This window comes from Canis lupus, chromosome 36, assembly GCF_011100685.1.
Source record: "Canis lupus familiaris isolate Mischka breed German Shepherd chromosome 36, alternate assembly UU_Cfam_GSD_1.0, whole genome shotgun sequence".
Classification (NCBI taxonomy): Eukaryota; Metazoa; Chordata; class Mammalia; order Carnivora; family Canidae; genus Canis; species Canis lupus.
The window spans coordinates 17,776,216-17,792,046 of NC_049257.1; the positions used below are offsets into that span (position 1 = coordinate 17,776,216).

General features: G+C 40.5%; 1 protein-coding gene across 7 annotated transcripts in view; it reads left to right on the forward strand.

Annotated features, from left to right (window-relative positions):
- Nucleotides 1–15,831, forward strand: part of MAP3K20 (mitogen-activated protein kinase kinase kinase 20) — a 175,516-nt gene that overhangs the window by 127,229 nt on the left and 32,456 nt on the right. For 6 of the 7 annotated variants that reach the window (XM_038584869.1, XM_038584870.1, XM_038584871.1 and 3 more), the window contains 4 exons: nucleotides 77–212; nucleotides 12,175–12,219; nucleotides 14,040–14,070; nucleotides 14,171–14,310. In XM_038584869.1, the coding sequence (XP_038440797.1) occupies nucleotides 77–212; nucleotides 12,175–12,219; nucleotides 14,040–14,070; nucleotides 14,171–14,310 (352 nt within the window). Of the gene's footprint in view, nucleotides 1–76; nucleotides 213–3,965; nucleotides 4,853–12,174; nucleotides 12,220–14,039; nucleotides 14,071–14,170; nucleotides 14,311–15,831 lie in introns of those variants that run through there. The other variant, XM_038584872.1, reaches the window with a different exon arrangement.

Consider the following 15,831-nt stretch of genomic DNA (forward strand, 5'->3'; position numbering starts at 1 on the left):
TGAGCCACAATGTGTTTGCTAAGTGTTTGCTAACTCCTGAGCAAAGCTGAGACCTAAACCAGTCATCCCCGGGCAGGTGCGAAATTGAAGCAACTCTCGAGAGGCTGAAGAAACTAGAACGGGACCTCAGCTGTAAAGAGCAGGAGCTCAAAGAGCGGGAAAGACGTCTGAAGATGTGGGAGCAAAAGCTGACGGAGCAGTCCAACACCCCGGTGAGTGCTCCCCACAGGGTGACTCGGCCCCCCACTTAGAAGGTGCAGCCCCACCTCCTCCCATCCTGCCTCCTGCCCCTGTGGGGAAGGGCCCATGTGCACACTCAGGGAGCACGCAGCTCTCATTTCAATGAACAAAATGCCAGAAATTTAAAAGAAAGGCTTATTTAGCCTATTTCTGGCTCTTCCTCTAAGAAAGAACGGTTTGTCAGTGTTTGTGTATTAGAATCACAAAAATAAAATGCAGTGTATTTGCACACCATCTGTTAGATCCCCAGAACACTGGGGCTCTAACATCGTCTAAAGGCCGATTAACTCCACGGAGTCCATCCGTGATGAATAAGCGTAACACGGAGGCAGCTAGCTGTCTAAGAGTCTTCGTGTAGCAGAACTTAACCAAGTTTTCCTTCTAAAAGAAAGCGAACTTAGTGACATATAAACGACAAGCATTAATATTCCTCGCTCAATTTAGTGTTAGAATCATTGCAGCGAAAGAATGCAAAAAGGCTTCCCTTGGGACCAGCCTCCGATAGTTAACTACATCTAGGAAATACCTTGGTTTTCTTCCAAGTCTTCTATTTAGGAGAAAATAAAAATTCTTTTTAAGGATTTCACTATTTATGTTCTTAGCTTGTGTCTATATGTTGCCATGATATAGTAAAATCTAATCAGAAGTTCAGGAGCCTTCCCTCTTTTGAAATGATTTTTCATTTCAGGAATTAAGTAGAAGTTTATCATTGGCTTTTTCAGGGTTTTTAATGGGTAATTTTTGTCCACTCTAAAATCACAAGTAATGATAAGATTACAAGTAAACTTGTTATGTATTTTAAATTCATTTTTAATAGTTGCTATAGCAGTTATGCAAAAACAAAAAACTTAAATGCCCTTCTCTTTGTGATCTTCAAAAACCTTTCCTATTTTTATAAGCCTTTATCTTCCTTAAGCAGCCAGTGCCCAGTTGCAAAGTATTTTCCAGTGTCTAAAGAATAGAAGACTTTGCCTCCTTTTCTACTTTATGTGGAGAAGCAACCTGATATCCAAAAAAGGAAAATAGAGTGAAGTTAAATGTTTATTATCAGATTTAGCTTTTTCCAAAATGACTTTGGCTGTGCAGGAACTTCCAAAGTCAGAACTGAACTGCTATACATAAGACCGCCGTAGGACATTAAAAGGTACCACATTTTACAAAAAATAAATAAATAAAAGGTACCACGTTTTAGAAGTTCAGTGAATTTAACTTGGCTCTCAGGCCGGAAGTCAAGGGAAGTCTCCTGTTCTGGCTGAATTGGTACCAACAGGCAGACTCAAAAAACATTACCCTGAGGGGCTACAAGGAGAACTGCTTCTCCCAGAGCTGAGAAGAGGCAGAAATACGGCTGTCTTCTGAAGGCTGCGAGGTGGTTTTTTTTTTTTTTTTTTTTTTTTTTTTTTAAGTACACTGAAATCTTAAGCTATAAAGCACTGCATGGCTTGACTCTTTCTAAATGTAGCATTGTAAGAAAAAACTTTAAACTACTTATTACAGTATGCCTTAGAATCTTTCTTTGGTTTTTTGGCATTCGTTTTGCTAAGAAATCATGGGCTGCCTTGCACACATTATTGCTATTAGTAAGACACTTGTATAATAAATAATGAAACAGTAGGAGTGCTCAGTAGGTTGTATGCTTGCGTTTTAACTCCAGAAAACTTTCTGTAAAGGAACTGCTCTGAAGGCTACCATCTAACAATGGACAGCATGAAGCATGATCTCAGAGATTTTCTTCCCTTTTTTTTTTTTTTTTTCCTCTATGAAGGCTAAGTTTTCTTTCTTAACAGTACTTGCTTTTAATGTCTCTTCTGCTTAGAGCTGGTGTTTCTGAGGAAAGAAAGTTTGTGCTCAGGTATTTTCTTTTATCCTCACATCAGTTTCTAGTTGACTTTAAATGAAGTTTCTGAGCGAAAGATAAAATGAACCTTTTTAAAGGAAGTAGCTGGAAGCTTAGGCTTTCCGTATGTATGTAGCCTCATCTTAATTATAAAAGTTTAACATTTATGGAACTTCATAAAAGATAGTATTATTGGGTTTATTTCAAGGAAGGACACTATTTTCTTTCCTGAAACTAAAACATTATTGAAGGTATTTGGGAAGATGAATTCTCCACACCTAAGTTATAATGTTTATTATTTTTATTGCTGTAACTTGATATAAGAATTCAATTTCTTTGCAACATATAAACTTTTTTGAGAGGCTTCTGTTGAGAACTTAACATAATTGTGAGGAAGGACCCATGAAATACTAAATCAGCAACAAAGTGCTAAGAGAATCTAACAATTGGAAACAAATCTGAAAAGCTGGGAGGTTGGACTGCAAGGAAAGTAAAATCCTGTTTCCAGTGATAAAGGATCTAAGCGATTTTTTTCTTCCATATAACTGGTACTAATTTTTAGCTGAAGCATATGAGGTTCTTACTGAACTAACAGCTCTGGGTATCTCTATTCCTAATAGAGTAAGATATTTAAAAAAAAAAAAAAAAAAACTCGACTCCAGGGGGCGCCTGGCAAGCTCAGTTGGAGAAGCACGCGACTCTTTATCTTGGGGTCATGAGTTCAAGGCCCACATCGGGTGTAGAGATTACTTTAAAAAACCAAAACTTAAAAACACACACAAGTCCCCCAACCTCAATTTAAAAATTAGGAAATTGGCCCTAAAAAATATCTTTTCACCGAGGATGTAAAGGTCATCCCATATGTTACCTGTACATTGTTTATCATAAACTTATCAATATTTAATCAATACCAAAAATATAAACCTCAGTTTGCTAATTAGTCCTCAAAAGAAGAGGCAGTAACACTTTTTAAGATCCTGACAGTTCTACCTCTGAAATGAATGTGACTGACATTTATGGGAATAGCTTAGCTGTTCAAAATAATTACATAAGGTAGGAAATTGATATCTGTATCCACTGTGAAGGGGAATTCCTAAAAAAAAAAAAAAAAAAAAAAAAAAAAAACAACTGCTAAAAGAAGGACACTTAGAGAATAGAGTGAAAAGGCAACAGTCTAAACAATTAATACTAATTTGCCCTCCCACTTTTCATCTGTAGTTACATACTTGTTTATAACTTAAGTATTAGAGACAGATCTAGAATTTGTTTACATGTAAATTATAAGTTGAATAATTAGTATTATATCTGGCTGTAATAAATAATAAATGGAAACTAGTGAATTCCAGACTCGTTTTTAGTTTAGAGTCAAATAGTAATCTAGGTAAAAAGGAGATTAATGGCTTAGATTTCCTTAGAAGGATATTGACTACTGAACTGGTTTCAAACTTCCTCTAAGCTTTATTCTTTGGTACAAGGTTTCTCAATTTTTACTTGAAATTTAATCTCTATTTAATTTCTTTTTTAAATTTAATAGTTAGCTAAACGTTTCTGTGAAAGAGAAATGGGGAAAAATTAAATGCAACCCTCAAAACTATTTTAAGTGAAATGAGGGCTTAAAACTTGCAACTTCCTTCCCATTTGAAATTTGTCCCGCTATGGTGCTTTGCAAACTTTTGGTTGTGATTTACTCTGTCATTTATAAATTATGGCAAATATGCTGATGCCAAACCTGCCATTAAATAAATTCTCACATAATTCCCTACATTCATTTATTTCACTAATCATTTACCTTCTGCGCAGCACCCACTAATTTTGTGGTATCTGTTTCCTTTATTTAAATTGGTCCTAATTTCTCTTTTTACTTCTGTCCTTTCTTCCCTCCTGATAGCTTCTCTTGCCTCTTGCTGCAAGAATGTCTGAGGAGTCTTACTTTGAATCTAAGACAGAGGAGTCAAACAGTGCAGAGATGTCATGTCAGATCACAGCAGCAAGTAACGGGGAGGGCCATGGCATGAACCAAAGTCTGCAGGCCATGATGCTGATGGGCTTTGGGGATATCTTCTCAATGAACAAAGCAGGAGCTGTGCTGCATTCTGGGATGCAGATAAACATGCAAGCCAAGCAGAATTCTTCCAAAACCACATCTAAGAGAAGGGGCAAGAAGGTCAACATGGCCCTGGGGTTCAGTGATTTTGACTTGTCAGAAGGTGACGATGATGATGATGACGGTGATGAGGAGGATAATGACATGGATAATAATAGTGAATGAAAGCAGAAAGCAAAGTGATAAAATTGAAAATGTTTGGAAAAGCGAAAGAAACTTGCTATCTCAGTCTGTACAAAAACCAGTAAGGAGTTAGAAAACTGAGCACTGAATTTTTAGGCCAATCACATTTCGATGACAGTCATTTCTTTGATGATTTTACTTCTTTTTTTCCTGCTTACAAAAAAGTGGGGGGTGGGGGGATTAAGCCAGAAAGGTATATTTAATGAGTCAGCAAATGTGGTGCCTGATTTTAGAAATATGTGATTCTATTATAGTAGTTTTAACTAATTACATTCTGGCTTTTTTTTTTAATGAATACTTTATAGTTTGTATTTGATTTATTTAATTGCTTAAGAAAAATACATTTTGAAAAAGCACTCTTCCCCCTAATTCTTCTTTGACACTGATTCTCTTGTAACACACTACATTTTTTTTTCTTATGGTTATACACTGTACTTTCAGAAATAACAGTGACTACAAAATCTACCAATAAAAAAATGGAGATGAAAGAAGGCTGTAACAAATGCTTCTTCAGAAATACCTAAATGCCAAGGATCTTCTTTTTTCTTTCTTTTTTTAAAGATTTTATTTATTCATGAGAGACAGAGAGAGAGAGAGAGTGAGAGGCAGAGACCCAGGCCGAGGGAGAAGCAGGCTCCATGCAGGGAGCCTGACATGGGACTCGATCCTGGGACTCTAGATCACAACCTGGGCCGAAGGCGGCGCTAAACCGCTGAGCCACCCGGGCTGCCCACCAAGGACCTTCAATACTTATGGCACAACTACTCACAGTAAAACCTGAGAGATGTTCTCAGTAGTACACTGGAAGAAGAAATACTCTAATTTGAAACCAGCAGCAGATGTTGCAGGCTTTCATATCAGTGCTAGCCCTGGAAGCTTCTGCACAACACACCAGCATCTAAGGCTTAGTTTATAAAAGGAGAAGGACGTGGTCTTAAAGGGATACTTCCAGGCAGCACAAGTGCTACTCAGACCTGCTCTGCACTTCCAGTAAGGCGTATACGTGTTTGTTTTCCAGAGGGGTGTGATAAACCTAGATTCAAAATACACGTACTAAAAAAATAAAAAAAAATAAAAAAAAACAAAAAACAAAAACAAAATACACGTACTGATGTTTTAAAGAGCGAACTAAATATTATAAAAGGGATAGCAAAGATAAGTTATACTCACTGAGACAGAAGTACAGGATGAAGGGTCTTTCTTATCAAATCCAGCCTTCTAGAGTTTTTTTTTTTTAATTTTTATTTTAACCCTGACTCAGCCATGCTGGTGTTAAATGGAAGTAAATGTAGGTGCTGCTCTAAAAACCTAGTCAGCCAGAGAAATATTCTCAGAATGTTATCACCTTTGTCAAAGCTGGTTTAAACTATAAAACATTGATATAAAAAAAAATCAAAATATACACACAGACACACACACACACATACAGAAAGGCAAAAGAATAAAACCTTTTTTTTTAGCCTGTATTGGAAAGAGGTGCCATTCATTTGACTATTAAACTAAAATACTTTTGGTGGCTCTTTTTATGGGAAATTTAAGAAAGGATATCATCATAGATATTATCTAATACTATTTCCAAGTATATTCAATCATAAAAAGCCTCTTGAAATTTGAAGCATGACATGCTTCTGATCCCTATTAACAGCTGAAAAATATCACAAAATGATCAGTATGCTGGGCCAGCTTTATTTGGAGAAAAATAACTATTAAAATGTTCTGGGTGTGAAATGTAGAACGATCTATATACTACAGTGATAAAAAGAAGAATCTGGAGTCAAATTATGATTCAAAACTGCTGTGCAATCTGTTAAAAATTATTTAACTTCTGTGTGTCTGTCTGTTCATTTCTGACATGGGGATAATAAGAGTACCCACTTCAAAGGAGTGTTGTAAGGATTAAATGAAATAATACATGTAAAGCACTTAACACAATACCAGGCCCATGGTGAGTGGTCAGTTAATCTTAGCTACTATTATTTATGCCAGTGAAAAGACACTAAAAAATAAGTGGTTACAGTAACCTGAGAAACTAAATTGTCAATTTCCAATAATGTTTGTTGAGTAGTATGGGACGGAAGTTAAAGTGAATAGCTTTTAGGAAAGATTCAGAGGACATTCTTAGAATACAAACAAATTTAATCTGTTGCTCTCTGAAGACTGTATCTGGGGTGTCTGCAGGCCCTGCTGCCGCCCGTTTCTAGGTAAACCTTCCCCCTAGAAGATGGGTTCCCTACATATCCAATCTGGTACAGCTGCTGTCCATGCCAACGTATGTAGGTACGTGCACACCACTGCCTAGTGCTAGCCCGGGCACAAACACCGACGGGGAGGTCTCTGTGACTCCAGTTGAGCCCCTGAAGCAGAACATCTTGGAGCAGAGCAGAGGGAGGGTTTTCAGCCCTTGCCTATGCAGCATGTCCTGGGGACACTGTGAAAGGCAGAGCCAAAGGGGAAGCACATCTTTCTGGGTAAAGATAAAGTCATTCATTCCACAGATGCTCACGGAGCCCCCTTGTCTCTGTGCCGGGTGCTGTTCCAGGGACCAGCCACAGGGAAACCCTTGTGCTCCTGGAGCACACGTGCTAGCGAGCAGAGGTCCCGACAATAAGCAAATGCGTTCTAGGGTATGTAAACGTTTGCTAAGTGCACGCTGAGAAAGGGAGTAGGGAAGGAGGCCGACACGTGTAGAGGAGTGCTGTGGATTTTATAGTGTGGCCAGAGAAGGTCTCACCGATAAGGGGATCTCTGTGGGCTCATTTTGGGATCTGTGCACTTTACGTCAGGATGTAAACCCTTGTCTCTCATTTAAGAATCATCATCAAATTTAGAACATATAAACAGGATGAAACTGACATTTTTTTCTTCATTTACATATAAATCTATTGTAATTGCAATAAAGGTTTGGCACGTTAATAAAAGTAGCCAATTAGGGCCAAAAGAGATAGGTCATAGGACTTTATGCTCAGAGCTAGGTTTACTGTGAATTAGGCAACATTTCCCTCATCTCTCAACTGCTACCATTTTCTTCACCAGTATTCCAGAGATGGTTGTAGCTCAGAACTCTACCAAGAAAAAATGTCAGGGATTTAGGATACAGCAGAATTGAAAGCTTCAGTGATAAGCTTGAAACTGTTCTCCACCGGGATCTGTATTGTAGTTACCGCACGGTATCATTTTACTCTGTTCCAAATCAGTGTCTTTCTAGGGTTTTGAACATCCCTAAAATCTGAATCGTATAAACAAAATTTTAAAGTGGTCTCACTCTATCTGTGACGATTTAGAAGACTTTAGACTCCATTATTCTATTATTTTTTCAAAGAACTGTTTAATACACAGAATTTCTAAAGCTGATGTGAATCGTGCAGCTTCTAATTCACTTTTCAGATCAGTTTTTGAAATGGCAATATACTGATGTTGGGTCTATTGCCAATTACTTGACTTACAAAAATGTACATTTATAAAGAGGATAACTAAAGTAACACTAATAAATTTAAAGATTCAAAATGATCATTGAAACTCTAAATTGTGGTAGTAATTGTCAGAGCCATACAACTGAAAATACAACTACTCTTTTTTTTTTCTGTATTCATAAAGTCCATCATATAGAATTCGATGACACTACCAGAAACTCTCATCCAGGGCCCTAATGGTGTTTGAGAGTGCTGGGGCACAGTTTTGGTTGTCAGGGTGCCTGGGGGTGTGTTTAGTGCCCAGCGCCAAAAATGGTAACAGCCTACACGCCTGAGGCAGTCCCTCCCAGTAAAGAACTCCATCCAAAAAGCCCACAGCCTGGTCCCTCCCCTCACTGGGAAACTTGCTAAGCCTGGCGGTTAGAGTTCTACATCTCATTTTTTTTTCTCCTTAAACAAACTTTCTCAAGTCAAAAGATGCATTTTCAAAAATCACAACCTAATACAATCTGAATTTTATAGGTTTGTGACATTTATCTTGAATCTCCACTTGTGGAAATGGTTTCTTTCCCTTTAAGAATGCTGGTAGAAACTTTATAAAATAGCAAAGTTTACCTGGGGGAGGGGGTCACTCTTATTACACCAATTCCAAAATAAATAAAAAAGAAAAACATCACTGAGGGAGCCACAGTTCTGCAGGGCAGGCAGGTTAAAAGGACTCTTTGTTTAAGAAAAATCACATTTTAATATTTTACATTAATAACCAAGGGGAAAGGGTTGGAGACACGTAGCACACTTGTTTTGGATGCTCTGAAAATGTTGAGGGCCAGTTTTTAGCCAGTGATTTTTTTTTTTTTAACATGCAGCAAATCTGTTAGACTTTAACAACAGCTGAGGTATTCACAACTGATCCCTATTAAAATCAAGGAATGGGAGGTAAGATTTGGGAGAGATCCCGAATGACTTCTCATAGCATTATGATGTACATAACTTTATTTTTCAGTTTTCCCTGGAGTAGTGAGCGTTTCATAAAAGAACATCTTAAAAGCTATTCTGAGTTAAATAACATTGATACTTTTTTTGGTTTTTGATAACACTAGACTTGTTGCGGCCTTTTACAAACTAGCAGTGTCTCACCATACCACATTTATAATAGAGCATAATTTTTCTATAATCAGGCACCTTTTGCTGCTTTTTGAGTAAGACTTTTATCCTGTTCCGACTCTAAGCATTGCCAGAGAGAAGAATCTGTTCTGTTCTTTTGATTGTGGCATAGCCTGCAAGCTGTAGCATTTCTGTGATGAAAAATGAGTGTGTAGCAGGGAATCTGGAGGGCTAGCAGTGTTCCTTCAGGCTTCAACCTACTTGCATTCTATTGCCTGTGAGGAGCTTTCTGGCATGTGATTACTGACTTTAAAACTAGAGTTTTAAGCACCTACATTATTTTATAGAATGTGCAGAATAGTTTATCTTTTAACGTCAGCTACAAGACACTGCACATACTGCTTTTGCACTCTTCAAAAATTTTGTACTAAATACTAGAAAATATTTATATTCTTTGAGTGTGAGCTTTGAATAGATGATGGCATTATCACTTTATTTTTTTTTTAATGGAACCTTTTTCTCAACTATTCTATTACAATGTTATTCTGAGCAAATCCTATGCCAAATATCTTGTACAATGTTTGTATGGAAGATTACATTTCACTCGTGTGTGGTAAGACTACTCGGTTACTGATTTCATAGTTGGAATCTGATACTCCAGCACAAAGTCCACGATGTATTCAGAAATCCAAGTTGGTGTCATACATTTCATTTTGATGTGAACTTTTCTTTGCTTTTCTTTGTTTTAAGACTCCATTTTGCAATAAACGTTTTGACAGTAAATCCCTTTGTTATGTGTTGCTGTGTATATCAGATCTTTGTTAGACTGGATTCCGACGTCCTTGGAAGGACACTGCCACACGCGTGCACACGAATGTGAGCTTTTCTCTCCCGAAATCAGTTGAGTGTAAATAATGAAGTTGTAACGTGATGGGCCAGTCATGAGGTGAATTTTTTTTAATCCCCAAAGAACGAAATGCTTAGAACTCACCCTACAGCAGATACACTGACGTGCTAAGGAAATGGTAAACCACGATGTGGCTGGAGATCATTACCTCTTACCCCCGTCTTGCCAAATTCAAACCGTCTTGAAGCGGTGCCTGGCTCCAGCCTTCCTCTCACTGATCTCTGCAAGCCTGATGCAAGAATCCTGCTGGAGTGATTATCCAAGTGAATCTGTGCCTTTCCCTTGGCGTCATCTTGATGAGCACCCTCGGAGGGCTACAGAACTCTTCCCTCCTCCTTTTGACCCTAAAACCAAATATGTCAGTTTTGATTAGTTGTTTCGTTTACAACTTTTATACAAGAAATACTTATTTATCCATTATGTTTAGTGCAACATTTGGGAATTGTATACAAATCAAAACACCATACATCCCCCACTCTCTATAGAGGCTTAGCCTTGATGCAGGGAAATATTTCTGTAACTCAGTCTGCCGTTCTTTGAACTCTTCAAAAAAAGTTCCTTATTTCACATTTGTTTGCGTGATGGGAAAAGGAAATGGCATGCTTCTGCAGCTGTGTTCGGCTGCCCTGTGAAGACAAAAACTTGTCGTGTGTTTCCTTTGATCAAATTCAGTTTTAGATTTTCTTCAAGTCATTTTCCTTTCTGCATTACTGAAGCAGGTGAGTGCGTGTGGCGAGTCCTACATGTATCAAGTATTTCAGAGGAGGAGAGGGGCGATCCTGAGGGAACCAGGGCACAGGGGGATGCAGGTAGCACAGTAGTGATTCATACCTTTGCAACTTAGCAATAATATTCACACTCTACTCATTCAAACATACTGTAACTTGTGGGTTTTTTTAATCTGCTTGGCTCCCCAGAGGTGTTAACCATTGCCAGAGAATTTGAGCATTTTAAGCAAAGATGTTAAGCATTTCCCCTTTATTCTCGGACATGCACACACTGCATCCAGTGAGGCCAACATGCCCTCCCTCTTCCTCTCCCTCACACTACTGCCAGTGTTTGGCCTACTTGCTTTTCCTCATCTGGAATTACCTCTCTGTTCCTTGCCCTACAGTACCCACCTCCAGCCACCACGCCTTCTGTTCCCCATCTTAGTCTATGAAACCCGCCTCTTTCCCCGGAATGCCTCACAGATATTGAATTCTATACCAGAGAATTGAGCATTTTAGTAAATGTACCTTGCAGTTGTATTCATCCAACAACACAGTTCAACAAAAGTTAACCCGGGATTATAGGCCAGGCATTCTCTGCCAGGCACCGAGTAAACCAACGTGAAGGTAGCCTTGAGCTCTTGCATCTAAAATCCACATCTATTTCAACCCCAGTACTTCTACTGGGGTTTTGAGCATGTGAGTTCAAAATACTTGCAGATTAGAAGGATTAACTCTCCCACCCTCTCATTTTTAGAGTAATAGTAAAAGCAACCAAATTCAACTTTTTTTCAACTCATGCACAAAAAAAATGTTACTTATAACAAAGGTTGAAAGACACTTGGCCATGATTCTCTTATGAGCAATCCAACCATTCTAGCAAGATAAGTTTGTTAAAGCTAATGGCTATGGCAAACTAATTCAAGACACAGGACACATCAATGTTTTTCAGATTATGTAGGCATTTATCACTTAGCCTATGGCCATGGGCATATATTGAGGCTAGTAGCCCTTTGGCTTTGAAAATGATGCAGGCCAAAGTTCTTTTGCAAAGTCACCTTTCCTGTCTCCACCTGATAGGGAGGTTAGTTGAGTTTCCATTAGAAGAAACTCTACAACCTGAGTTTCTTGCGACGAAGTCCAGTTTCACTTGTCCTTCTTCATCCGTGGGTCCTAATATTTGGTTAATGCAAGTGAGTCATTTGGCTGAACACTGAGAAGCATGTAAGTCATCTGATTACCAAAGGGTTGCTTTGGGATTTTCATTCATAATCATATGATTCTCCTGTTGATGGAGAATTCCAAGGGAGGCTCTGGTATCTGGCAAAACGTCAGAAACTTCTTGACTGCCAAGCCCTGTTGCGGGAGGTAAGACTCCTCTCGGTGGGCCACATACCAAGAGAGGACGATCTCAGGACCTACAGGCCTGCTGCAACAGCTCGCCGAGTGCAGTGAATTGTTAAAGAGAAGCGGGTGCCCCGTGCTTCTGTGGGCACAGTGCTTGGAGCACTGAGAAATTCCCCATAAGGTCAGGAAAGGTGCTTTCCATTCAACGTAACCTGTAGGAGGAACCGAGCCAGAGCAGCGGCCGAGAGCTAAAATGGGAAGACAAGGGATAAACCAAAAAGGCAATGACAATCTTGCTTTTGTGTTTCACCGCATTCGTATTTCCCATGCAGCTGCTGCCCTCCTTTGAGATTGGCTCGTGGACTGAAGACGACGTGGTAAGCCCGCTTCTGCTAACGCCTCACTTGGCCCCGGGCAGGTGGTTCAGACATTTGTCCACAAGTTAAAAACGCAGCCAGAGGGGTCTGGGCCTTAGGAAAGTCGAACTAGGAGAAGTTGACAAATTCCTTGTTTTTCTATTTTTAATGCAGTAATGATTTTAAATAAGGCCTCAAGAGCAAAGCAAGTATCTCTTCAAATCTTACAAGAGGATTCCACCTCCCTATTTGCTCTGAAAGGTATTCCAGAATACTATCATGAATACCAATGACAACGTTAAAGGAGTGATCCAGGATACCAAATGAACATACATGAAAAAAAATTTGATCTTAAATTTTCCTAAAATACCAGGGATGGACTTGAACCACAGCGGAGAAAGATCTGGTAAAGGCAGTGCTAGCTGAGAATCTGCTGAACAAGGTTTCCTTCCTGCCTTAGGACTGTTTGGAAGTGACAGGTTCATCCTTATCCTGGCCTTCCCAAGGGGGAATGGCTATGGGCTCCCTGACATTCTCTGCAGCTGGAGCCAGAGGGGTGGGGACAGATTCCTTAAGCCCAAAGGAAGTTCTACTATACCTTACACTTGGGTAGAGACCCTAAGGAACAATCCTTCTTAGCTTGTTGTATCTCTCTGTCTTTAGTGAAAGGTCCAGAGAATTCCTGATCAGAGACCTCGGGGGCTTATGCCTTTCCATGTCCATCTTATACGCTCAAGGTTTCTTTGAATGAAAGCCAGCTGTCATGCCAGCTTTAGCAAGCCCCCATCCCAGGGAACAGACCAGATGCCCAGTATACAAACTCACTACTTGAAACTCTTGGGAGGGTCTGTGTACCCACCTCAACTTGGTTTCTGGACACGGGCATTATCCCTCTCCGCCTACTGTCTTCTGGTGAAGACTGCTTTCAACGTTAGCTAGATTCTTTGGCTTCTATAGGGTGAGAACTACCCTATAGAACTTGGTACCTCTTGCCTCCACTTCTTCCCATCCATTGGGCCTCCTTGACTATAAGGTTCCCACCATCCTGCTTCACAAGGAAAAAGAACTTAGGATCTCCTTTGTTTACGGGCCTGGATAGAATCCCTTTATCCCCTGCTGCAAAGTTGGCTCATCCTATTTGTGAGGAAATGTTTTAAAAAGTCCTGAGCTCTAACAGTTATTTTTAGTCTTTGAGGTTGAGTGGTTTTTTTTAAGCCATGTAAGTAAATCTCAGGGTCAAGGGCTCCCCAGAGAATTCCTGGGACTGGGTCTGGCCCCCCCTTCTATCTGTGTGAGAGGCTACCAGTAAACACGTGCCAAGTGAAATTCAAGGACCGAGGGTCACTGGGTCCAACTTCACTCTATACAGGAAACTCCGTGCTTTAACGTGTCTCGGGTCACAGAGCTACTTCCCGACCAGGCCTAGAACACAGGGCACATTCTCTACCCTCTCCTCTGTCTACCGCTGTGTGGTTCCTGTTCCTCATACAATTCCTGGGTATATCAGTGAGCCTCAGCAACCCCGGGGACAACCAGCACGTAAAGAAAAATCATAAGTAAGAGCCTTCTTGAAGGACTTTGAAAAATCTCACAAATGAGGAGGAAAACCAACATTCCCTAAAGTGTCCCAAGACTTCCTCAGGGAGGGATATCTCCAACTGGAAAGCTTGAAGTTTTAAAACAATAAAGAGAATGTCTTTCATTTCACCTTTGTGGTTGAGTCAAAAAGTTAAAGTGCAGAATTACAGACATTTTCATCTGTTGAAAATGTGTTTTACTGTGAAGTCTGGCCACTGAGCAGCTGTGAATCTTCAAAACCATGTATGTCCTCTCTTTCACAGTATTTTTGGGTTCAGCAGCTCGTCAGAAAAGGCAAGTAGTGGAATCACTTACCTTCTTAATTCATGCAGTTAACTTTGCTCTGGACACGATTTCATCTAATTTTGTTCTGCCTTCCCATCCCTTCCTTCAGGGGACTCTTCAACCGAGATGAGCATATACGCGAGCTTGTTTAAGGAAAACAACATTACGGGAAAGCGACTGCTTCTTTTGGAGGAAGAAGACTTTAAAGACATGGGCATTGTCTCCAAGGGGCACATCATTCACCTGAAGGTACCTCACAGAGGGAGGACGTGTGGTCCGCAATCTCTCCTGAGCCCCTGCTCTATAGCAGAGCTGGTGTTAGAGCCTGAGGACACACACACAAATTCCAGTACTGAAGCACTTTCATACCAGCAGACCTTTAGCTGCCATCCCCATGGGACCATGACTCCCTCCTCATAGTCCAACAGCAAAAGGGTTAACAGCCGGCACAGCAGAAGTCACCTCGCTACACCTGAATACCACTCTATGCCCCCAGGAAGTCTCCAAACTAGTGGAGAAGACAGGTGTTAATCATGCAATGAGGGTAAAATGACAGCTTGTAGGAAATGCCACAAAGGAGAAGGGAGGTTGGGGTGAGAAAAGTCTTCTGCAAAGAAGTTAAGGAGAGCTGAAGGACAAGCAGGCATGAGTCAGGTGAAGGGGGCACAGGGGAAGAGATGCTGGGGGGTGGGTAAGGCACTGCCAGCGACAAGGCTGTGGTGTGGGAGAAAGCTTAGTGCACAGAGGACCTGGAAACATGGCTGTGTGGTGCCCGCAGGACTGCCATCCACCAGGAGGAAAGGAGGCGACTTCGTTTAAGGCCAGAGGGGCTAGGTATCCACCGGGAATCCCTGCGGATGCTGCACCTGTCCACGGGCTGAGCAAAAGCAGAGCCATGGAGCATCTAACATCATGAGGACATGAGTTTAGTTCGCAGTGTCTGTAATTCTGACCTGGAACTGACACCACCACATGGGGGTTTAATCCTTCGTTTTCTCAGAAAAACCTGACACGTGCCCCTCAAACTGAAGTCTTGAACAGTTGCAAAGCTAAATCTGTTTTTGTTGCTGGTTTTCTTTCTTTCTTTTTTTTTCCCGTAGTTTAGCAACCAGATCTGTTTGTTTTGTCTTGTTCTTTAGTTATTCAAGGCAAATAATTGCTGGCATCTGTGTGGACATTGTTATTAGGCAGAGCGAGATCTTAGGATAAAATCAGTTTGTCCCCCAAACCTCGTCCACCCCAGTGTGTGTAGATGGAGGAGTGGGCATGGGTTAGAAAGAAATCAAAGGAAATGTTGGAAAAGCAGCTTCTTAGCCAAATCCACATCTTCAGTTAGAGCCACTGATGTGGACTTTCTAAAGAAATCCCCTCTGAGGTCCAAAGAGAACCCATCTACTCTCTGTTTCCTGAGCCCATGCAAGGAATATCCTTACAGCCCCATCAGCACCTGCTGGATGATTAGCCTTAACCTCACCATATATTTTCTCTCTTAGGATACAGGTAGGAAACCTCATGCATAAACATACTTCTCAAAGGCTGGCAAGTAATTTAATCTTGAGCTCTGGGTGTGGGCACATCCATCCTGAAAAGCTCTGAGAGGGGCCGTGATAGGAAAAATTATGTTCTTCAGCGCAGAGAAGTTTCAGGGTTCCAGCAGAGCAGCATGATAAATCTTGTCCTATTTGGCAGATGACAAATAAGATGCTCCCACGTCCCCTTCCCCTCTGCTGTCCTTCAATAAGGACCCAACATTCCTTAAGGAGCTGTTGG